The sequence below is a fragment of the Diabrotica undecimpunctata genome, chromosome 8 (genome assembly GCF_040954645.1).
Source record: "Diabrotica undecimpunctata isolate CICGRU chromosome 8, icDiaUnde3, whole genome shotgun sequence".
NCBI classification, from domain to species: domain Eukaryota; kingdom Metazoa; phylum Arthropoda; class Insecta; order Coleoptera; family Chrysomelidae; genus Diabrotica; species Diabrotica undecimpunctata.
The window spans coordinates 34125969-34150429 of NC_092810.1; the positions used below are offsets into that span (position 1 = coordinate 34125969).

General features: G+C 31.7%; 2 protein-coding genes across 3 annotated transcripts in view; one reads left to right on the forward strand and one right to left on the reverse strand.

The window, feature by feature from the left end:
- Positions 1-24461, forward strand: part of LOC140447412 (pyrokinin-1 receptor-like) — a 649679-nt gene that overhangs the window by 467277 nt on the left and 157941 nt on the right. The gene's annotated exons all lie outside the window — the stretch shown is intronic.
- The window catches only part of LOC140447410 (inter-alpha-trypsin inhibitor heavy chain H4-like), a 59382-nt gene that overhangs the window by 9061 nt on the left and 25860 nt on the right, over positions 1-24461 (reverse strand). Inside the window, exons 10-13 of one of the 2 annotated variants that reach the window (XM_072540047.1) lie at positions 22102-22164; positions 13979-14029; positions 13496-13579; positions 1486-1527 (exon numbers count right to left, since the gene is read on the reverse strand). In XM_072540047.1, coding sequence (XP_072396148.1) covers positions 1486-1527; positions 13496-13579; positions 13979-14029; positions 22102-22164 — 240 coding nt within the window. The remainder of the gene's footprint in view (positions 1-1485; positions 1528-13495; positions 13580-13978; positions 14030-22101; positions 22165-24461) is intronic. The other variant, XM_072540048.1, reaches the window with a different exon arrangement.

Genomic DNA, 24461 nt, shown 5'->3' on the forward strand with positions numbered 1-24461 from the left:
GTAAACGTGTAGCATTTGCATTTTCCTTGAAGGAAATTTGTATTTTGAATTGAATTTTGATTTGTACTTTTGATTTGTACTTTGATTTGTATTTTGAAATCCCCTCGTATATGTATTAAATTGAAGTCCCCTCATATATGCATTATAATAACAAATAATTTTTTCCATATTTCTTAGTTCGTATCTTTTAAGTTAAAATACCCGAAATATATTTCAATTCCTTCTTAGGTCGGCTCTAGTTAATATAAACCATCTTAGAGTTGTTTATTTATTTCGCAGCTGCGTATGTTCCTCGATATTTCTTTGTTCAAACCGCCCGATACTGCGTTTTCAAATTAATAATTTGCGTCTTAATTCCCGTTTGTGTTTTGTTTATACCCAGCGTTTTGTTTATACCAAGTAATGTGAATTAATTTTAAAGATAATTTCATCACTCTCGCTGGAGCTGCGGTCAAGAGTGATAGGCTTCAGCGTTATGTCCAAATTCACGTCGAATTTGTAAAGTTTTCTGTTTTTGCCCCTTTTCATGCAAATCTTCGTCTTACGTTACGGGAAAACAATTTTAGTAGCAGTTAGTAGTAGCAAATCAATGTATTTTAGCTGTCAATTTATTTGTTAAGTTTTTTTAAATTTAATGTTAAGTTATGACAGCTCGTTTTATTATTTTCGATATTCATTTGTTTTGTTGTTAAAAAAGGTTAACCTCTATGCAGTAACAATTTTGAAAGTTTTTGTAGCAATTCCCCAGTGTAAACAGATAGGACACATGTAATTTTTTTTTTGTATTTTTGTACTTCGTAACTATTTATATAGTATTTTTGTATTGTCTTATTTTTTTAACTGGTTGTGGTAAGACACAATAAATGTTAAATTTTTTTCTTAACATTTGTTTATTTTTTTAACTAACCCTTTTTGAGTTTCATTTGAAAAAGATGTTTTTCATTTTTAATAATTATTTCGACAGTTACCACTAGCTGTTGTAATAGTTATAATTAGGCACCTCGTAGTGGCGTCCTTTTTAAATTACTAGAGGTGTTTCCTGTTTCTTTTTGTTTTGTTTGTTCCAAGAGATTCATGACCTTTTGTTCCATTTTTTTGTAGTTGCCCCAATCCAAACCCCTTGTCATTTACTTATCCACGACCCCAGCTCTCCTAACAAACTCTGAGTGCCGTTTGCACAAGTAGCGTTTATTTTGTTTGCCCTATCTTCGCCCCCAGTAATCTTTTTCCCCAATCTTCTACCCCTTATAATAATACCCTATGTGGTAGGCAAAATATAATCGTTACAAACGAAAAAGACGTTTCTTGTACTGGATATCGAAGTAAGAAGCGAAATAATACCAATATATCAAAGAAGACCACAAAAATCAAATGGTGGATGCTAAAAGATAAGAAATAAGTCCGTTGAGGGCATATATAGTATAAAACATAAGCTGAAACAAAAATGAAGGTCCTTATACAATTTGAAGAAATATTTCTACATACCTGTGGGCCTCCATGTTGGCCTCCATGCACGATTTGGTCCTCCTGTAATGATGTAAAAGTATTTCAATGATTTTATAATTACAAACTAATAAGTAGTAGATCAAGTCAGAGGGAAGATTATAATATTGGGGGATTTTAACGCTCGAACAGGCAATCAAGTAATACCCGAAATTAAGCAAAAATATAATGAGAATGTCAAAAACGAAAATGGAGAACTGATGATAAACTTCTGCAAGCATAACGAACTTAGAATAAACAAAACATTTTTTGACTACAAATACCGACACAAATATACATTTAATAACACCCGTGGACAAAGATCTATGATTAACCTATGATCTAAGAATATGTTATAACCAACAGAGGTATACATCCATCAAAAATAATTGACATAAGATGCCTCAACTCAGCAGATGTAAGTAGCGACCATAGCCTAGTATTATGTAAAATAAGAATTATCATGAAATACTTCATCTTCTTCTTATGGTACCCCATCCAATTAGTGGATGTTGACGACAATTCTGTTATACTCCTCTCGATCTTGTGTGGCTCTGAAAAGTGCATGGGCATCTAAAGCTTTAAGAACTGGTACTTGGAATTTCGAAATATATGACCCAAATAAGCAGTGTTTTTTCTTTTTATTACTGGCAGCAATTCATGTTTTCTGCCCATTCGATTTATTACTTCGACATTTTTTGTGTGATCTGTCCAGGGAATTTTAAGTAGTCTTCTAAATACCCACATTTCAAAGGCCTCCAATCGGTTCATCACATTGGCCTTTAAGGTCCAGGTTTCTACACCATATAGCAGTATGGAGTAAATGTAACATTTTACAAAGCGATATTGAAGCGTTAAGTTAAGGCTGCTGTTGCTTAGAGAGGTTCTCATATTAGTAAATGCTGTTCTGGCTTGCTCAATCCTCCTGCTACGTATTTCTATGTCTGGATCTACATCTTCAAAAATATCTTCAAAAATACTCCATACAGAAACAGAATCACTTGGGACAGAAAGAACGTACCGAACATTTAACATATCATATGGTTTAGAGAGAAAGTAAAGACAAAACGTGAAGAAAACAAGAAAGGGTCAGAAAACACTGACAGAGTTTCTCAAAACAGATTGATGGAACACGACTTCTACGGAACACAAAAAGAAATATGGAGAATGATCAGGGGACAAAGAAAAGAGATAAACGAACTTATAAAAACGAAACACATTCAGAAGGAAACATGGACAGACTACTTTCGATCCCAATTTGCTAAAGGTAACGATTATGAACCAAGAAACACTAGAGGTGACGACAAACGAAGAAATAAATATTGAGACGGAAGGGGTTAAGGAAGCATTAAAGAAATTAAAAAATAAAAAATTACCAGGAGAGGACAGAATACTAAGCAAACTCCGAAAGTACGAAGGACCAGATCTGACCAAACAACTATTAAAACTAATCCAAAAAATAATAGAACAACATATAATTCTTCAAGAATAGAGATCAAGCATTCTAATACTTCTCTTCAAAAAGGAGGACAAATCGGACACGAAAAAAAACAGAGAAATTGATTTATTAAACACAAAAATTAACAACCAAAGTACATAATAACAAATAAATTAAATCAAATTATAACACTAGCAGGAGGACAACAAGGTTTTAGGCCTGGAAGATCATTCACCGACGCTATATTTACAATTAGACAAGTGTAAGAGAAATCATTAGAATACAATAAACCGGCATATTTATCCAATTATTGTACGTCAATTATTGTACGTCTCTAGGAATAATCAAAACGATCAAAAATATCTACCACAACAATACAATAAAAGTAAAAGTAGAAAAAGAACTAACTGACCCTATTAAAGCTGGCAATAGGGTAAGACAGGGAGATTCCCTGAGTCTTCTATTGTTCAAACTGATTTTGGATGAAATAGTAAAAAAAAATAAGTAAGAAAAATAATACCAAATGGAACAAAAATAACTTAAAATAATCTTCTATGCAATACTACTCTCTCACAGTGAAAATGATTTACAACGTATGCTGTACCAATTTAATATAATCGCCAGAAAATTGAACACGCTAATTTCCCCAAAAAAGACAAAATACATGGTTATAACAGCAAGATCAGATAATAGAATAAGTGATGGAGTTTAAATAATTATCTAAGCATCACATTATCTAACTACAGAAAGCTCGAAACAGAAGTTTAAGATCAAGTGAATAGAGCAAACCGAACCGCAGGTTGCCTGAATAAAACAATAGGGAGAAATAAAAATATCGGGAAGAAAATGAAAAGCAGAATGTACAAAACAGTCATCAGACCCATAATGGCATACACGGCAGAAATACTACCTGATACAGAGGACAAAAAGGATGTTAGAAACAGTAAATATGAAAACACTTAAAAAAATTTATAGAAAAACACTATGGGACAGAGCTAGAAGTATAGATACACGACGTAGATACCAGGTGATGAACATCAAGGACTAGGTAAGAAATAGAAGAGTAGAATGGAACGATCATATAAGCGGAATGATAACAAATAGAGTACTAAAGACGGCAAGAGACGGTTCCACAATAAAAAGACGATCAGTAGGAAGACCACGTAAACCGATGGAACGACAACTTGCTGGAGGTACCGGGTTTCTCATTATATTTTAACCCCCCACTTATTTTCAATAATTTCGGGAATACAAAAAAAAGTTTCAAATAAAAGTTGTATTATTTTATCTGTACCGACCAACAGTGTAGCAACAAACCAAATTTTGTATACAGGGAGTGCACAATAAAATGCATCTTCAATATCTCAAATGGGACACCCTGTATTTTTTTATAGTTTTGAGTAGCCCTGCATTTCCTGATTACAAATATATAACGTAGTGTAGCATTAGTTTTGTTCTATAATGGCGTATGGTACTACTATACTATACTAAGATAAGAAAAAAATATATTTAGAAAAAATATGTTTAGAAAGTCAACGAAATTGATGACTTACAATACTACATTTAAGATACAATACTACATTTAAGATTACAATAGATGCTCAAAGTGCCCTTCATTGTTATCAATGCACAAGTAATATCTTCGTCTCAAATTTTCTAATGCGTCAGATATTGTGTTATTATGACCATTTAAATTTTCAATTTAAGCGCGAACTTTTGCCGTGATAGTGTTAATATTTGTATTTGAATCAAAATACACTTTTAAAAACCCCCATAAAAAGCTATCACATGATGTTAAGTCGGAGCTATTTGGTGGCCATATAATGTTACCCTTATAGGCAATCTACACATTAAATTGATTATTTAAATGTTCTTGAACGGCTACGACATTATGTGGCGGTGCTCCATCTTGTTGCCATATATTTAACTGATTTTGTGTATAATTTTGATTTAATAACTCATCCACTTCTGTAATTACAGTGTCCAAATATGATTCCCCAGTTAATTTAAAATCATAAAACAATGGTCCAACTATTTTGTTGTGAAATATTCCGCACCACACATTTATTGATTTTCTTCCTGACTTTTTTATTTGTTTAATTTTTCTTTTTCTATAATTTTTTTGTTCCCACGAATACCTATTTCTTCTATTAAAAATCCCCAAAGTTAAAAAATTTGATTCATCTGTCCATAAAATGTTATAAAAATAATTAGGATCATTGTTCAAATTTGTAAGCATGTCTTGACAGAACTGTAAACGCTTTCTCTTATGAACATCGGTAAGTTCTTGTACCTGTAATATTTTGTACGGCTTATAGTTGTGCTTTTTTTAAAACTCTATGTATCGTCGCACGGCTTTTCTCTAATGCATTAGTAGCATTGTTTAGACTAGTTTCGGAATTTTCTAAAATAAAAATGTTATTATGGATTTAATCTATTATTATTATTACTCTAATTAAAGTATTTAATTTTTACCTTCAAAGTAAAGCAAAGTATTAAGATCTTCATCATCATTTCCTACGATAGTACGTTTCTTTTGTTCAAACATTTTTTTTATTTATGACATGATGATAATTATATAAAAATGTATTTGCAGAAGGAGTCTGTCGATCTGGATAAATCAGCCTATATTCTCTTCTTGTCGCTTGCTTGTTTTTATTAATTTTTTCATAAATTGACATTGTATCTATTTTTCATCTGCAGTATAACCCATTTCGGTATGAGAACTGACAGTTTATAATAAATTAATAATTGTTTCATTTTGAAATGTCAGTTGCATAGCCACCCATGGTTACCCTTTTGTAGTACCATATGCCATTATAGAACAAAACTAATGCTACACAATGTTATACCATGCGGTCCATATGTATGGAATAAATTCATTTTTAGCGTTATTATGTACTATGTGAAAAAAACCTGAAACAGGTTGATTTTTATTCTTAAATTGACAATTTACAACATGAAAATATTATACCCCTCCAGCTCCCCCTTTGAATTATAAACACCCCCTCGAAAATTTTAAATAACAAAGGGGTACGTATGGCACATTGTTAGAAAGGGATTTTAGTCCTCTGTTCAGCAATATAAAGTTTTTTAAGTTTGGTGCAATCATAACTGAGAAAATTGATTTTTAAAATGTAAAATTTTAGAGTTAATTAAAGTAAAAGTAAATTAAAAAGATAATGTCACATAATATGTAGAATGTATTTTTCAATGTATTTTGGAATTCTCGTACATTTTCTATGGCCTCGGGGGTTATTTTGTTAATTTTTTTCGTTATCCTAACTTTTAAATCAGCAATACTGTTTGGTATATTAAGATATACTTTAGATTTTAAATAACCCCATAAAAAGTAATCGAGAGGAGTCAAATCAGGCGATCTAGCCGGCCATTCGATCGTTCCACGTCTTTCAATCCACCTATTGGAAAAAACCTCGTTTAAATAATTTCTAACTATACGTGCCAAATGCGGTGGAGCTCTGTCTTGTTGGTAGTAAATAGATGCCCTCAAAAAAATAAGGACCAATAATTTTAATGTTAATCATACCAGCCCAAACGTTAACTTTTTTTCGTTTAAATGACAGTTCGCTTCCTCAGAAAAAACTATTTTGTATATAAACTGCAACTCTGCGTTCATTCTGTCCATCATTATTTCACAGAATTCTTGCCTTCTATCAGGATCATCTTCATTTAACTTCTGAACCAACTGAACTTTGTAAGGGTTGTATTTTTCTTTATGCAAAACTCTCAAAATAGATGATTTACTTACATCATTGACGGCGACATGTTCTCGAGTTGTCTTTGGCAGATTTTCCTCAATCTCTAGAAGTAGGTACATCTAACTTTTTTTCATAAGTAAATTTAACATTTCTACCTGGTTTTTCAATACTTAGTACATGTACAGTATAATAACGAAACTTCTTTTTAATTTTGCTAACTGTAGACTGCGAAACTTGTTGACCAGGGTATTTATTATTAAACATTTCACAAACCTCCTTTTGATTTATTGTTTTATTACTACAACAAATCATAATTAAAATGTCTATTCTTTGAGTCTCGGACAAATGAGCCATAATTAAATTTAATACGGCGTACAAATATTAAACTGACGTCATTTAGTAACTTTAAATACCTAAATGACAGTAGCCTACTAGATTCATATCAATTCTTTATGTGAATAATTGACTAATATTTTATTATCTTCTAAGTTTTTTCCCTAATGTTTAGCAGAACAGATACGAAAATACCTTATTATTTCTAAAGTATATTTGAATAGACCAGGCAATATTGCGGTTTTAAAAGCTGGTATAACGGAAGAAATTAACAAAATAACCCCCGAGGCCATACAAAATGTTGTAGAATTCCAAAATCGCCTCGGTTATTGTCAAGAAGTGAATAATGGTGGTCAAGTGAAACATTTAATTTAATTGTAGAAATCAATTTTCTCAATTATGATTGCACAAACTCAAAAAACTTTATATTGCTAAACAGAGGACTAAAACACCTTTCTAGCAGGGTTCCACACGACCCCCCTTGTTATTTAAAATTTTCGAGGGCGTGCTTATAATTCAAAGGGAGTGATGGAGGGGGATAATATTTTCATGCTGTAAATTGTCAATTTAAGAATAAAAATCGACCTGTTTCAGGTTTTATTCAAATAGTACACAATAACGCTAAAAATGAATTTATTCCATACATATGGACCTCATGGTATATCGGTAATCAGAAATTGCAGGGCTACTCAAAACTATAAAAAAATACAGGGTGTCCCACTTGAAATATTAAAGATACATTTTATTGGGCACTCCCTGTATACAAAATTTGGTCTGTTGCTACATTGTTGGTCGGTACAGATAAAATAATACAACTTTTATTTAAAACTTTTTTTGTATTCCCGAAATTAAGGAAAATAAGTGGGGGTCAAAATATAAAGAGAAACCCGGTACATTGAAAAACAGACATAGTCATGTCTACATAAGAATAAGAAGAAGTATAGAAGAAAATACGAAAAGGTTAGGTACATTCACTTATTAAATTATTATTTTTTATTTATTAACCGCATCAACTACTGAATGCAGAAAAAAGTTGTGACTGGCTGAATGGCAAATGCCTATGCCAAACAAAAACTACCGAATGATAGCAGGAGGACAAAATCCATTGATATGTTAATTAACACGTTAAGCACGGGTGTACTAAGTAAAAAAAGTTCCGCGTGGACGGGAGTTTTTTTTTATTTTTTGTTAAATAGAATGCTCAATATGTATAACTGACATATAGTTCAGTTCTAATATTGCAAAATTTTACGTATTTTTTTATCATTTTTCTCGTGACATCACATTAATGTCTCGCCGTCTTTCCGAATATATCGGCCTACAGAGACGGCGAGACATGAATGTGATGTCACACTTTGCGCATGTCAACAAGTTGGTTTGTGTTTCTGATTTCATTGACTACGCACATTTCATCATTCTAAGTCGAAACATCAAGAGAGCAGCATGGCTAACGGTGATTATGAACAAGAGCAACGTAGGCTGCGCTGCAAACATTGTGGGATGAATTGTTATCTGATGAAGACGATAAAATAAGTGAATTTGAGGACGTTTATTTATCCGATGAGTATGTACCTGATAGTAGTGACGCAACCTGTAGTGATGAAGAAATTCCTACAAAACGTGCAAAAAAATTTGAAACCACTGAGGCGATCAATGTTGAAAGAGAACTTGCTCCATCCACGTCAGTTGAATGTATCAGTAAACTTACAACTGAACACGACAACAGTATGGTGAGTAAGCTTAGTTCAGATCTTTCTTTTTTGTTGGCGACATTGCTATTATAAATCAATTGAAAAATTTTTGGATCACAGCAGTTATTTTGTTACAGATTGATCAAACTATTGAAGATGTGATAGCTCGAAATATATCCGAAGACGCCGATGAAGAAAATAACACTACCCAGGATACTCAAATAGTATGGGGACCCGTTGATGGTACTTCACTAAGAACGTTTGATTTCTCTAGTGTTGATATTGGAATTATAGCTATATGGAATACAGTTGAAAGCTGAATTATACGATAGATATGAGCAGACTCCATACGACTTTTTCAAACTATTTATTACAAATGAGATTATTGACCATATGGTGTACCAAACCAATCTTTATGCCGAGCAAGTGTTGAGAGAGAAGCAGAAGCTAAAAGGCCACGTAAAGGAATGGGTTCCCACTGATAACACAGAAATGGAAATATTTCTTGGTGTAATTATTTGGATGGGTTTAGTTCAGCTACCACGTCTAAAAGCTTATTGGAGCACTAATTTTTTATACGCTAACAAGGTAAAAGATCTCATGCCAAGAAACAGATTCGAACAACTCCTTCAAATGTGGCATTTCAACAATAACGAGGATGTGAACTTTGCAAATGATAAACTTAGAAAGTTGACCCCACTGATCAATAAGTTGATAGAAAGATTTCAGTACGTTCTTGTGCCAGGACCAGATGTATGTATTGACGAAACTCTTGTTCCTTTTAGAGGTCGTTTAAAATTTAAACAGTACATTAAAAACAAAAAGAACAAATTTGGAATCAAATTGTACAAACTTTGTACAACTGGTGGATATACCTATAATCTTCAAGTGTATTGTGGAACTGATGGTATCAGTAATGCAACAGCGAATGTAGTCATGAGTTTGATGGACAATCTTTTGGACAAAGGTCGAACCCTCCATACGGATAACTACTATACTAGTGTGGATTTAGCATCTAAATTATTGAACAGAAAAACACATCTTGTTGGAACTGTAAGGACGAACAGAAAACTGAACGCGAAAGAAGTTGTGGCAAAAAAACTAAAAAGACATGAAGTATTTGCCCAGGAAAGTGGTACAGGTGTCGTTATGATGAAATGGAAAGATACGAGAGATGTGCTGCTATTGACCACCAAACACACCGATGAGGTAGTGGGAGTGAGACAACGTGGAAAAGAGATAGAAAAACCAAAAGCCATCGCGGATTATAACAAAGCCAAAGCTTATATTGATCTTTCGGATCAATTGAAAGCATATTCGCATTCTCTTAGAAAGGAAACGAAATGGTACCGGAAGTTAGCAATCGAGTTAATTTTAGGTTCTGCTTTAGTGAATGCATACTTGTGTTATAAGGAAATAACGAAAAATAAAATGCAGATTACTGAATTCAGAGAGCATCTTGCCTTGACACTTTTAGATGTAACTCATGAGCTTGTATCGGCCAAGAACATCCAAAATGATGAGCGTCATGTATTACAAGAGCACGCTAAAGGTCGATGTGTTGTGTGCTATGCTTTAAAAAAAGAAACTTTAGGACGGCAAGAAGCACAAAGCAAAACTCCAAGAACGAAATGGCAGTGCACATCTTGTAAAAAGAGTTTTTGTGTTCCATGTTTTTTTGAAACGCATTCTGCTACAAAATCAAAGTAATGCGATTTTTTTTTCATTTATATAAAACTATGTCTTTATTTTGTAACTGAGTTTTTGCTAATAAATGTTTTGTTTACTTTATATGCATTTTATTTTTGAAATACAATATCTCCTCATTGATGACACTCAGTTGACTGTAAGTACTGAATGTGTCTAAAAATTCCAGACCGGTTCACATTAGATGTTTCTATAGACGGCTATTTATCGCCTCCCATAAATTTATCATTATCGTGTGACTTTACAGTGAGCCACGCCGTCTTATTTTCTGTTTGACATGAGACGTCTATTATTGTCACGCCGGCCTAAGTTTACCGGACAGTGAGACATTGCGTTGATGTCTCACCGTGCTTAACGTGTTAAAAATTTAACTTCTATAATATTAGTATCTATGAAACATAAAATTTATTTATAATTTGCTGATCTATGTATTTTCAAAAAGGGTAAAAAATATACATAGCATTGAAAATTGTACTTTAGTTTGACTTATTAACCAAATCGCGTTTTATCCTAGATTTTCGATTTCAGCATTTTAAGAAATAATCCTGTAACACGTCGATTTTTGATTTTAATTTACCGTATTTTAAAATAATATTCTAATATACAAGGTGAATTACTTTCGAGTAATGACGTCACCGTCATTTTTTTTAAACGGAACACCCCCATTTTGTCTCAATTATCGGATTACTCTAGCTGAGCTAATTCCAAAAATGTATCACATGTTGATTCAAATTGGTACAGGGTGGATAAAAATACAATAGTTTTGTGTGTGTTCATAAAGTGACGCGTTAGTTAAATTAACAATATTACCAAAAATATTTATTGTCTAGCAGACAGAATATGATGAAATAAATGACTTTATAAATGTTCGAATTGCAGCCCTTGCTGTATTTGACTGTAACCCAAACGTTGTACAGATTCTTGTTGAACTTTGTTTATTGTGTCTTGAGAAATATTGTTTATTGCTGTCCGAATTCTCTGTTGTAATTTTTGAATATTTGCTGGTTTCGTTTAATATACAACATTCTTCAGATGGCCCTACATAAAATAATCCAAAGGATTGAAATCTGGTGACCTCGCGGGCCATTCAATAGGTCCACGTCTACCAATCCACCTGTTCGAAAAAATTTCATCTAGGTACCTTCTAACATCTACAGCATAATGTGGCGGTGCACCATCCTGTTGAAACCATAAACTTTCATCAAAACCTCCAGGATTACGTCTGCTGGAAAACAAATTACTTAAAGTAAGTACGAGATACCCCCTTAAAAACTCAAGGTACGTTGCCCCGTTTAAATTACCTTCGAAAAAGTAGGGTCCGATGATTCGATTTTTTACAATTGCAGCCTATACATTTACCTTTTGCGAGTATTGTGTATGATGTTCACGCATCCAGTGGGGGTTTTCTTTTGCCCAGTATATACAATTCTGACGGTTAACCTCAACATTTACCGTGAAAGTGACCTCATCAGAAAAAATAATGTTTTGTACCAAGAGAGGGTCTCGGTGGCAGTTATCCATCATTGCCTCGCAAAATTGCATTCTTCTATCGGGATCATCTTCATTTAATTCCTGGACAAGTCTGATTTTATAAGGATACCATTTTTCAAGCTTTAATAGTTTGTGTACCGTTGTTTTGCTAACACCGATATCGCGACTAACTTTACACACAGAAGTGTGCGCATCTTCTTCAAAACTAAGTAAAACGTCCAATGCTGTATCAGCATTTACAGAGGGATGACCTGATTTCCGTGCATTTTCGCATCCATTTCCGTTCGCGATCTGTCTCCATACCCAATCATCATAAGTATTTCAATTCTTTGCTTTACACTTAACTCCATTACTTCAAATTAAATCTAAGCAATAATTAAAACATTCACAAATACCAAAAATATTGTAGTACTAAACTGTCACTGAACATCAATAAATTACTAAACAAATAATGACATTTAACAAAAACATAGCCTATAATGGCTATTTTTATTGTATGCATAATAGAAAAATAATTTCTTTCATATTCTGTCCGCTAGACAATAAGTAGTTTTGATATTAATTTAACTAACGCGTTACTTTATGAACACACACAAAACTATTGTATTTTTGTCCACCCTGTACCAATTTGAATCAACATGATACATTTTTGGAATCAGCTCAGCTAGAGTAATCCGAAAATTGAGACAAAATGGGGGTGTTCCATTTAAAAAAATGACGGCGACGTCATGACTCGAAAGTAATAACCCTGTATATTAGAATATTATTTTACAATAAAAAAAAAAAAAAAAAAAAAAAAAAGGAGGTTAGCCTTTGTATGTGGGTATATTTTATTTTATAAAAACCCTTAAAAGGGCAACATTAAAAGCACGAACGTTTTCGGAACAACTGTTCCATCATCAGGTTAAAATACCTAAAATAAGTATAAACCATTTAATTACAGCAAACGTGGTTTAAAATTTTGACTAAGGTTAAAAAACAAAATGGTTATACTTACAGGTTACCATGCCTGAGCCACCAAAATATTTGGGTAAAAACCCTAATATGCTACCTCTTTGGTAACACATTACATTTTAAAGGGTTTTTACCCAAATATTTTGGTGGCTCAGGCATGGTAACCTGTAAGTATAACCATTTTGTTTTTTAACCTTAGTCAAAATTTTTAACCACGTTTGCTGTAATTAAATGGTTTATACTTATTTTAGGTATTTTAACCTGATGATGGAACAGTTGTTCCGAAAACGTTCGTGCTTTTAATGTTGCCCTTTTAAGGGTTTTTATAAAATAAAATATACCCACATACAAAGACTAACCTCTTTTTGTTATACGTGGTATACAGCCAGCTGCAGGAATTATTTTCCTTGTGGATTTTATTTTACAATACGGTAAATTAAAATCAAAAATCGACGTGTTTTAGGATTATTTCTTAAAATTCTCTGTTTAGCTAAAAAAGAATTTGTTCCATACTTTACGGACACAGTGTATAATATAACTTAATATTTCGATTCCTTATATTCAAGCTCTAATTTATTTGATAACACAGACAATAGAAATGTCGTAGGTGGGTATGTAACATTAAATATTTAAAATATCATAAATCAAACTAACAGGAATATTTATCATCATGCACTTACGAACTAAGAAACTGTCATCTGTATCATCGTCGTCTTGATCAACAGCTGATGATAGAGCAAAGCCGCCGTAACTTCCTTTTTGACCTAAAATAATGCATTTATTGACGTTTCAATTTTAATTGTGGCTTATTCCCATTTAAATAGTAATTACTTTAACATGCCACAAGAAAATAGATTCAGAAAAATAATGCATGTTACTTTTCTGCTACAGGGTGTTTAGATATTTAATGAATTTTAGTAAAGAAACATAAACCGTTAAAGAGCTGAATGCTCTTTTAATATTGCAAACTAAAATATATAGACGATGCTCCATAGCAAAAAAAAAATTATTACATCGGAACGTTACACTTAATTTGAATCGATCAGAATCCTATTTTCAATGTTCCACATCCTAAATACATGAAATCCATTTTGTGTCAGCTTTATTTTGTCTTATTTATATTTGCTTACATGCTTTCTATCTTCTTTAGAGGATAGACTTACCTGATAGCCCAAGAGGCACGTATGCTGAGCCTCCATAACGTGGCTGAGGATCTAGAATTAAACAGTTTTTGATATCATTACAAATGAAATAGAATGATTTTAACTAAAATTATAATTTGTTACAGTGACAGTAAAAACATAGTGCAGAGACAAGTTTAGGATAAGACTTTACATTTTGATTTTCTTTTATTAATTGTATAAATAGTACCTAGCTTTGCTAAGACTTATTAGTGACTTGTTAACTGTGTGGTAGTAAAGTGATTCAGATGAATGATGCTACAATGATACTGATAAAGACCCTGAAGAAAGAATCGAAAGCTTGGCGTAGCAACATTTTTTGTGGCCCAATGAAGAAAATAAGTAGGTTTAATATTAATTTCGTTATAAATTTATTAATCTCAGTTATATTAATAGTGTCTCAGTTACGCCTTCTTGTCAGTGGCGTAATTTAAAAGGATTAAGTCCTCTAAACCTAAATAGTACAAATCTAAATGTGAAGATGAAAGTACTTTGATGTAATACTAAACTCAAGGTTTACTGGTTAATATATTTGTATATGCATATGAAAGAATGACTAATCCAGAGAGCGATTAATAACATATTATGAAATCAATATGATGGTAAAAGGTGTAGCAAAATAAGTGCTATGCTCATATTGAGCAAGGTAGATCTCTGGGAATTTTGAGATGTACCGCAATTATGGGAATTTTGAGATGTACCGCAATTATGGAGCACTTTCTAGGCATCTCTTCCCTGCGAATCGCAATATAAGTGAAAGGAAGAGAATTAAATTAAAAATAACTAAAATTATAATAATAATAGGTAGATATCTACATGTGAGAGGAATGTGATTTACGAAACACACAATCATGTGATAAGTTACACATGCTCCATAGAGAGGTTTGATTTAAAATTGCAGAAGGGTTAAGTGCAAGAATTTACGGTAGTATGAATTGTCAAAGTCAAGTTAATATGTTGACTTAATGTTGACTTATTGACTTAATGAGAAACCTGGAAGCTTTTAAGATGTGGCATTTTAGGAGAATTTCTGCCTTTCTCTCAACAGTAAACTTTAGGTGTTCACATTGGACGTTAAAGGTGTTTAAAACATCAGTTACTTTATTTTCAGGGACCGATAAAATCAAATCATCTACATATCGTGTAATAAAAGGTATGTGAAATGGTATATTTTCTTTACACGTTGTTATGAGTTCATCCAAAACAAAGTTACATAGTATTGGAGATATTTTGCTGCCCATTGGAGTGCCAAAGATTTGTTTAAAAAAATTCCCACTGAACAAAAAGATGTTAGAGTCAAATATAAATGTTAAAATTCTTATGAAATCATCTAAACTGATCTTGGTATGTGGAAAGATGCTGTTCTAGTTATTTTTGATGCTGTTCAGAATAGCATCTGGTGGTAAGTTTGTAAACAGTGAAACAACATCTAAACTAATCAATATATAATTGTTCGGAACTTTAACATTGTTAATGAAGTTGCTAAACGTGAAAGAATCTCTAATATAGAATTCATTGGATTCGTTGTAGGAAATTGTGAGAATATCTGTTTAGCAAGTTTACTATTAGGAGCATCAATAGAAGAGACAAAAGGCATCATTGAAATAGTGGGTTTGTGAACTTTATGCAGTGTATAAAACCTGGGTGCAACTGCATTGTAAATTTTCATGGATTTTGCAACTTATGTTGTTATGGATTTGGAAGAAGCTAAATCCGAAACCAGCTTATTTGTCTTTTGTTGGACTGTTCTTAAGTTTGATATAACTTTTTGTGTCATTCATTAAACTATTACTTTTTTCAATGTAATCATTCTTATACATTGCCACTATTACATTTCCTTTGTCACTCCTAACAATGTATATATGAGACAAGAAAATGGTTCTTGAAAATAAATCAACATTAAGAACACCTAATTACAGTTTAATCATATTGTTTTTTCTTTCTGTTCTCTATGTATCAGAGTTAAAACACACCATCAAAAGATGTCATAAAATAAACTAAGTTTTACTATCCTTACCAAAAAATTTTAGAATGTATTGTCCATTATTATATTTTATATTTGTGTTATTAATGTTGAGTGTCAAAGTTTATTGTAAATAATCTTAACGACTAGTAAGTTGCACTGACGAATTGTGATATTTTGTAAATATTTACACATTTTTTTTAATCCATATTACAGTACCTAAAGCTTCCGAAAGCTAGACAAAAAGTCAAAAAAGTGTTTCTAATATCTCGGCCAACCTTCTGACGGCAGCCCTAATAAACTGGTTGTTTTGTTTATATCGACAGTCAATAATATCCTGTATATATATATATATATATATATCCTATATAGGCCAAACAAATCGTAGAATTCAAAATAGGATTTATGAACATTCCATTTCTGTTCGCAATTCCGATTCAATTTCAGCTCTCGGTCAACACCATCTTCATACAGGTCACAAAATTGATTTCGAAAACTCCAGAACCATAGCCCCCATCCGCTTTTATAAACCAAGAATTATCCGAGAAGCCATAGAAATAGAAAAAAGACCAAATTGCCTTAATAAAAGAGATGACGCCATACGGTTACCTTCTACATGGAGACCTCTCATAAACAAAATATCGCCCCCTCCATCTTCGAATCAAAATCCCACTGTCGGAAATGTTCGCGCCAACTCTCGCGCCAATCCCCACCCTAACCCCCACCTAGGCCACGTCACCATCGACGGTATAAATGAACCGTCCCCTGGTCCCAGTCGTAGTAGTGAACTAGTGAGTGAACTAGAAGTGACTAGTGAGTGTAGTAGTGTCTGGGGACTCGGGAGACTGAGACCTCGGAAGCCCTGAAGAAGACATCAGAGAGGATGTCGAAAGCTCGGCAAAATGGATATCGACGCGGTTCAACCCGGAAGACTGGTGAGTTTAATATTAATTTTTATAATAATATTAATCTTAGCTCTAAGTTTAATATATATATATATATATATATATATATATATATATATATATATATATATATATATATATATATATATATATATATATATATATATATATGTAAATACTTTTTTCTTTTTGGGTGTGGTAGTCAATAAAAAATAGAGCTTTGCTAAGGCGTACTATTTATTCTGAATCCAAGCTTTCGGTGGTTTTTTGCCACCTTTATCAAGGTCTACAAAGAAAATTAATATGAAGTAACAAACTGAATGGTGCCAAAAAGGCTGTAAAAAACTATAAAAAACTTACCCGAATGTAAGATTCGTGGCATAAACAACAACGTTAAATAACATGATAAAACTGAGGTTGCAACTAAACTTAAAAATGTTACTGTTAAAAAACACTTTAAAAATTACTAAAAACGTTAAAAGTTAAAAACAAAATGTAGGACGACATGTTGAAAACAGTCGTCGTTGCAGGCTTGATTTCAGTCACATTTCACGAGCAGAAAGAGAAAGTGAGTGGATAATTATTGTTTAAATAGTTTGGAGAAAATACAAAAAACAACTTTGAAAATAACGTCTAACAGAATACTGTTAGTGAATTTTTAGTACTGCCAACTGTATTACCAACTTGAAATTAAGCGGGAAATTAAAAATGTAAATTATAACATAAGCAATCGAAAGAAAATAGTATTTAGTAAATAGGTTTGGAAAAAACAACTCAAAACAAAACAAAACTGAATTAGTAATTGCAGTTTGATCGTAAATATTCAATTAATAATGATATTTCAAAAAAGGAAAGAACCAAAGAAAACTCTGAGATGCAAAACAGCTCAGTCAAAAGTCAATATAAAATTGTAAATTTTGCTAAGATTCTGGATCTCAGATCTCTTATTAAGATTGTTATTATCACTCTTAAAAGAAAAAAAAAAAAAAAAAAAAAAAAAGAAAGATTTTAAAGTTTCCTCTTTGTTGGCAGACATCGAAAACATTTTAAGACCAATTGAGAATGTCGATAAGGACATTCTGAGGTCCAAATGCACTAATATAATTACTAACTTTCTCAACAAAGATGAAAAAGACCATTTCTTAAATAAATATTATATCAAATGCAAAACTTTTTTGAAACATCACCCTGAGATCAGGATTGTCCAGAGCGACAAAGGCAATGTCACTGTAGCAATGTACACTAGGGACTATATACAAAAATGTGAAGACTTACTCACTGACACTAAATATTATAAAAAGTTGAACAATAATCCCGTGTGTACTTTGCAACAAAAGGCTAATAAACTAGTTTCTGATTTGGTAAAGGAGAATCAAATAGATCAATCAGTTGGTAAAAGTTTGAAAATTTACAATGCAATTGCTCCTAGATTTTATGCTCTCCCAAAAATTCATAAACCTACTCTGTCTATGAGACCAATAGTGTCCTCAATAGGTACACCTAATGGCCCCATAGCAAGTTTTTTAACTAATATTCTCACAGAAACGTACAGTAATAACAGCGAGTTTTGCATTCAGGACTCTTTCAGTTTCAGTTCTTTTATTAATAACTTTAAATTACCTACGAACTATAAGCTCGTTAGTTTTGATGTAGTGTCTCTGTTCACTAATTTACCATTACACACAATATTGGTTAGCGTTGAGAAACACTGGGATGACATATCAATACACACAACCCTTAACTTAGCTAATATCAAAAAACTCATTTCTTTTGTTTTTGACTCTAATGTTTTTATTTTTAATGACTGTTACTACAAACAAGTCTTTGGTACTCCAATGGGTTCCAGTATTTCACCAATACTGTGCAATTATGTCTTAGATGATTTGATTGAAGATAGTTTGCAACAAATCAATTTTGAAATACCGTTCATAAAGAGATATGTGGATGACTTAATCTTGGCACTACCTGCAGACTCCATACACTCTACGTTAAATGTTTTCAACCAACAAAACCCACACTTGCAATTCACATGCGAGGAGGAGCGGGAGGGATCTTTGCCTTTCCTTGACATGAGTTTGCATAGATGTGAGGATAATGTTGTGAAAACACAATGGTATAGAAAACCCATATGTAGCAATAGATTCATAAGCTACCACTCCTACCACCCCCCGAGGATGAAAACTAATTTAGTCCTACCGATGAAAGAACGTGTCAAAAGGTTGTCTCATCCGGATTATCTCCAACATGATCTCAACCTCTTACGCAATATTTTTGTTGAAAATTCATATCCTCTAAGACTGATAAATAAATTAATTTTTAATGTCCCCTTTGTTAATAGAAACAACATACTTACTATGTCACAATCAGTGCCCTCAGCACAAAATATTTCTGCTCCAACAAGTGTGTATTTTTATGCCCTTCCATATATTCCGAAACTAACCGTTGAACTCACTAAGATTTTTAAAGACTTTAAGAATATCAAAATAGCTAACAAGAACATCAAAACCATACGTCAGCTGTATAGCAAAATAAAACAACCCCTAACCACTCTAGAGACTACAGATGTTGTTTATTGCATTCAATGTACTGAATGTCCATCCACGTACATTGGTGAAACTGGAAGGAATCTGTCTAGCCGTATTATTTCTCATAAGAGTGATTGTAGATTAAACAAACCTACTTGTGCTTTGGCAGAGCATACTATCGATCTAGACCATAAGATAGATTTCAACAATGTAAAAATATTAGCCAGAGAGAAAAATAAATTCAAGAGAACTTTCTTAGAGATGGTACATATCAGCAAGAGTGATAATAACAATCTTAATAAGAGATCTGAGATCCAGAATCTTAGCAAAATTTACAATTTTATATTGACTTTTGACTGAGCTGTTTTGCATCTCAGAGTTTTCTTTGGTTCTTTCCTTTTTTGAAATATCATTATTAATTGAATATTTACGATCAAACTGCAATTACTAATTCAGTTTTGTTTTGTTTTGAGTTGTTTTTTCCAAACCTATTTACTAAATACTATTTTCTTTCGATTGCTTATGTTATAATTTACATTTTTAATTTCCCGCTTAATTTCAAGTTGGTAATACAGTTGGCAGTACTAAAAATTCACTAACAGTATTCTGTTAGACGTTATTTTCAAAGTTGTTTTTTGTATTTTCTCCAAACTATTTAAACAATAATTATCCACTCACTTTCTCTTTCTGCTCGTGAAATGTGACTGAAATCAAGCCTGCAACGACGACTGTTTTCAACATGTCGTCCTACATTTTGTTTTTAACTTTTAACGTTTTTAGTAATTTTTAAAGTGTTTTTTAACAGTAACATTTTTAAGTTTAGTTGCAACCTCAGTTTTATCATGTTATTTAACGTTGTTGTTTATGCCACGAATCTTACATTCGGGTAAGTTTTTTATAGTTTTTTACAGCCTTTTGGCACCATTCAGTTTGTTACTTCATATTAATTTTCTTTGTAGACCTTGATAAAGGTGGCAAAAAACCACCGAAAGCTTGGATTCAGAATAAATAGTACGCCTTAGCAAAGCTCTATTTTTTATTGACTACCACACCCAAAAAGAAAAAAGTATTTACATATTTTTTCCAAACTAGTCAAAAAACTTTGGACTACTTTTTCTTATATATATATATATATATATATATATATATATATATATATATATATATATATATATATATATATATATATATATATATATATATATATATTTTGTTATGGATCAGTTTATCGATCAGAAATAGAATAAAGAGTTTTTTTTTATTATTTTAATATACCGCGGGCATATAAGTTAAAATACAACCCTGTACTTATTTGTAATCGTTAGAATAAGAAAAGACATTGTTTCCTTGAAGGACTAAGTGAATAGTGAAAGGACAATGGAATTCGTGTAATTATATATTTAAGGAATATACTTTGTAATTGTATTTTGCGGTGGACATTTTTCGAAAGTAAATAAGAATTAGATTTAGATATGAGATAACAAGAATTTGGAAGCTTATTTCGGTTGAAAAAGGCAAAATTGTTAATGGTTTCTGAAAAGTAATTTGAGTAAAATTAGTTTATTTGTTTTAAATATTATGTTGGAAATTTTCTGAATCGAAAATTAGTGGGAAAGATGAATGCTTATGATTGGTTAAAAAGGAATGATGGGGGATGAGAGAGTTTGAGAAGGTTGTCTGGGGAGATTGAAAAGATATTTATGTTACCGGCAGACCAGAAGAGAAGACGTGTTTTTTCGTGTAGTCAATCGGAGTAGGAGTGTTTTTCGTTTGTTAGTGAAAAAGGTGGAAGCTGAGAGCAGATCAAAAACGAGAAGATTAATACCTCTTTTGAGTCTGCATAGTCCACGAGATCTAATTGAGAAAGAAAGGAGAATTTGTGAATAAAGAGTACCGGTCAAAAGAGGCTTGGGCTTGTGTTTTTCGGAGGAGTAGTTTGCTGGTATGCGGTTTTGGAGCGATGCTGAGAACGGGAAAGATTTGATGGTAGCCGGACATAATCAATCAAGGAAGGAACTGTGGTTTGATCGAGAGGAGACATCATTGGTGTAAAAAAAATAAAGGTCAGTCAAATAATTAGAATGAAAGAAAACTTTAAGACATTCTAAAGATAAAATCAAATATAAGCATACGAACTAAAATTCCAAGTTTTAAAGAGTTATTTTTTTTTTGTGAATAAATTATATTTTTTATATGGTAAATTTTTTAGTAGATATTATTATAAAGCAGATCAATAGATAGTTTGTTAATTAAAATTAAATTTAGAGTATAGGAGTTTGTTGGGAAAGATAATTGTCCACAAAAAGTTATTTATTAACATTCACCGTATTGCTTATTGAAATAAATAATGATTTGTGTGCATATTTATGTTGTTTTATTGTTAATTACGTTTCCTGTTTTATCCCGATTCTGAGCAACTAGGAGATACTGAACCCACTAGAAGAGATATATAAAGTAAACTGATTAAAGTAAAATTAAAAAGGCACCCTGAGAATTTTTAATAGTAATTGAATTGTATGACTCTGCATAAATTAGTGAACTAATTAATTAAATAATTGGATTAATTAAATTAGTCTTAATCAATAATAAGACATCATAAAGCAGATCACAACAATATATATATATATATATATATATATATATATATATATATATATATATATATACATCCAATTATTTTTTTATTTTTTAAAGCCTTTAAAATATACTTACCTAAATATGTACGTGGAGCAAAAGGTGCTGGAGGTCCTGGAATGCCAGGCATAGCATATGAAACTAGAAATACATAATAAATAATATTAAACATTATGATAGATATATACACATGTAACAAGAAAAAAATAAAAAGTAAGTAATAAGATCAAAAATACATGGCGAAACAATCTGTTACCCTATATTCTAGAAGTTTTTTATAAAAATAATGGTATAGAATATTGACGGTAGTAATTATGAAAGGTCTTTATAGTGTTGTTTTTTCAAAATGGGAAAATATACAGCTTAGTGAACAGTTTTAATTCGATATGAGAATACGAAGTAGCTTTTTAACCTTAACAGCTATCAAATTATTACGACAATCTTATCAGTGGTTATCAGGCAGTTTATAATGTAATATATACAGTGTGTCAGTAAAGTATGGAATAAATTCGATATTTCCTAAATGAAAAGCCTTTTTAAGAAAATCTAAAACACGTCGATTTTTAAATTTAATGTTCTACATTTTACAATAAATTTCATTATACAAGGTGATACACATTACAGTGATGACGTCATCGGCTCTTTTTTTAAATGTAACACCCTGCATTTTAGGACATTCTTAGATCGATAAAAATCAGCTGATTTCAAAAAAGTATAATTCTCGGGTCTAATGAATATAATTTGAAAGATATGCGCTTAGAAAATAAATTATTTTTAATTGCAAAAAAGTAGCCTTCTTCTAGTTTTTGGTAAACTGTAATTATTTTTAGTAACGTTCAATAACAATTAAGTAGTACAATATTTGTATTAATTCGTGAATGTTCTGTGTTATTGCTTAGAATTAATTTTAAGTAAAAATGGAGTTAAGTGTAAAGCAAATAATTGAAATACTCATGATAATTGGGTATGGAGACAAATCGTGAACTCAGATGTTTAATGATAAATATCCAGAAATATCCATCACGCAGTCAACAGTAAGTAAGATCGAAAAGAAATTTCGGGAAACTGGTACGGTTTAAAATTCACGCAAATCAGGTCGTCTATCTGTAAATTATATATTACATTAGATGTTCTACTTGCTTTTAAAGAAGATGCTCACACTTCTGTTCATAAGGTTAGTAGTGATCTGGATGTTTGCAAAACAACGGTACACAAAGTACGAAAGTACGTAAATTAAGTAAAGTAAGTAAAATGCACAGTTGTACAGGAATTAAACGAGAATGATCCAGATAAAAGAATACAATTTTGCGAAATAATGATGGATAACAGCCACCAAAATCCTCTCTTGGTTCAAAATATTATTTTTTCTGATAAAGCTACATTCAAATTAACTGGCGAGGTCAACTCCAACTGGATGCGGCAACATCATACACAATACCCGCAAAAGGTAAACGTATGGGCTGGTATTGTAAGAAATAAAATCATTGGACCCTACTGTTTCGAAGGTAATTTAAACGGGCCAGCATACCTTCAGTTTTTAAGTGGTTATCTCGTACCTACTTTAGTTAATTTATTCTCCAGTACAATTAATCTTGGAGGTTTTGATAAAAGTTTATGGTTTAAACAGGATGGTGCGCCTCCGCATTATGCTTTAGATGTTCGAAGGTACCTAAACGAAATTTTACCGAACAGACGGATTGGAAGACGTGAACATATTGAATGGCCAGCGAGGTCGCCAGACCTTAATCCTTTGGATTATTTTATGTGGGGTCATTTAAAGAATGTTGTTTATAAAACGAAACCTGCAAATTTTGGAGACTTAAAAACAAGAATTCGTAAAGAAATAAACAATATTTCTCAAGAAAGCCTAAACAAGGTTCTACAAGAATTTGTAAAACGTTTGGGTTACTGTCAAATACAAATGATTTATTAATATTATAAATCAATAAAAATTAATTTTCTTAGGGCATATCTTTCAAATTATATCCGTTAGACCTTCAGTATTATACTTTTTGGAATCAGCTCATTTTTATCGACCAAAAATGTCCTAAAATACAGGGTGTAACATTTAAAAAAAGAGCCATGACGTCATCACTGTAATATGTATCACCTTGTATAATGAAATTTTATTGTAAAATGTATAAAAAACATTAAATTTAAAAATAGACTCGTTTTAGATTTGTTTTAAAAAGGCTTTTCATTTAGGAAATATGGAATTTGTTCCATACTTTACGAACACACTGTATAATATATATATATATATATATATATATATATATATATATATATATATATATGTATATATATATATATATAAGAAAAAAGAAGTACTTGTGACTCGTTTGGAAAAAATATATAAATGTTTTGGATGGGTTGGAGTCAATAAAAGTTTAAAGTTAAAAATAAAACTTTTATTGACTCCAACCCATCCAAAACAT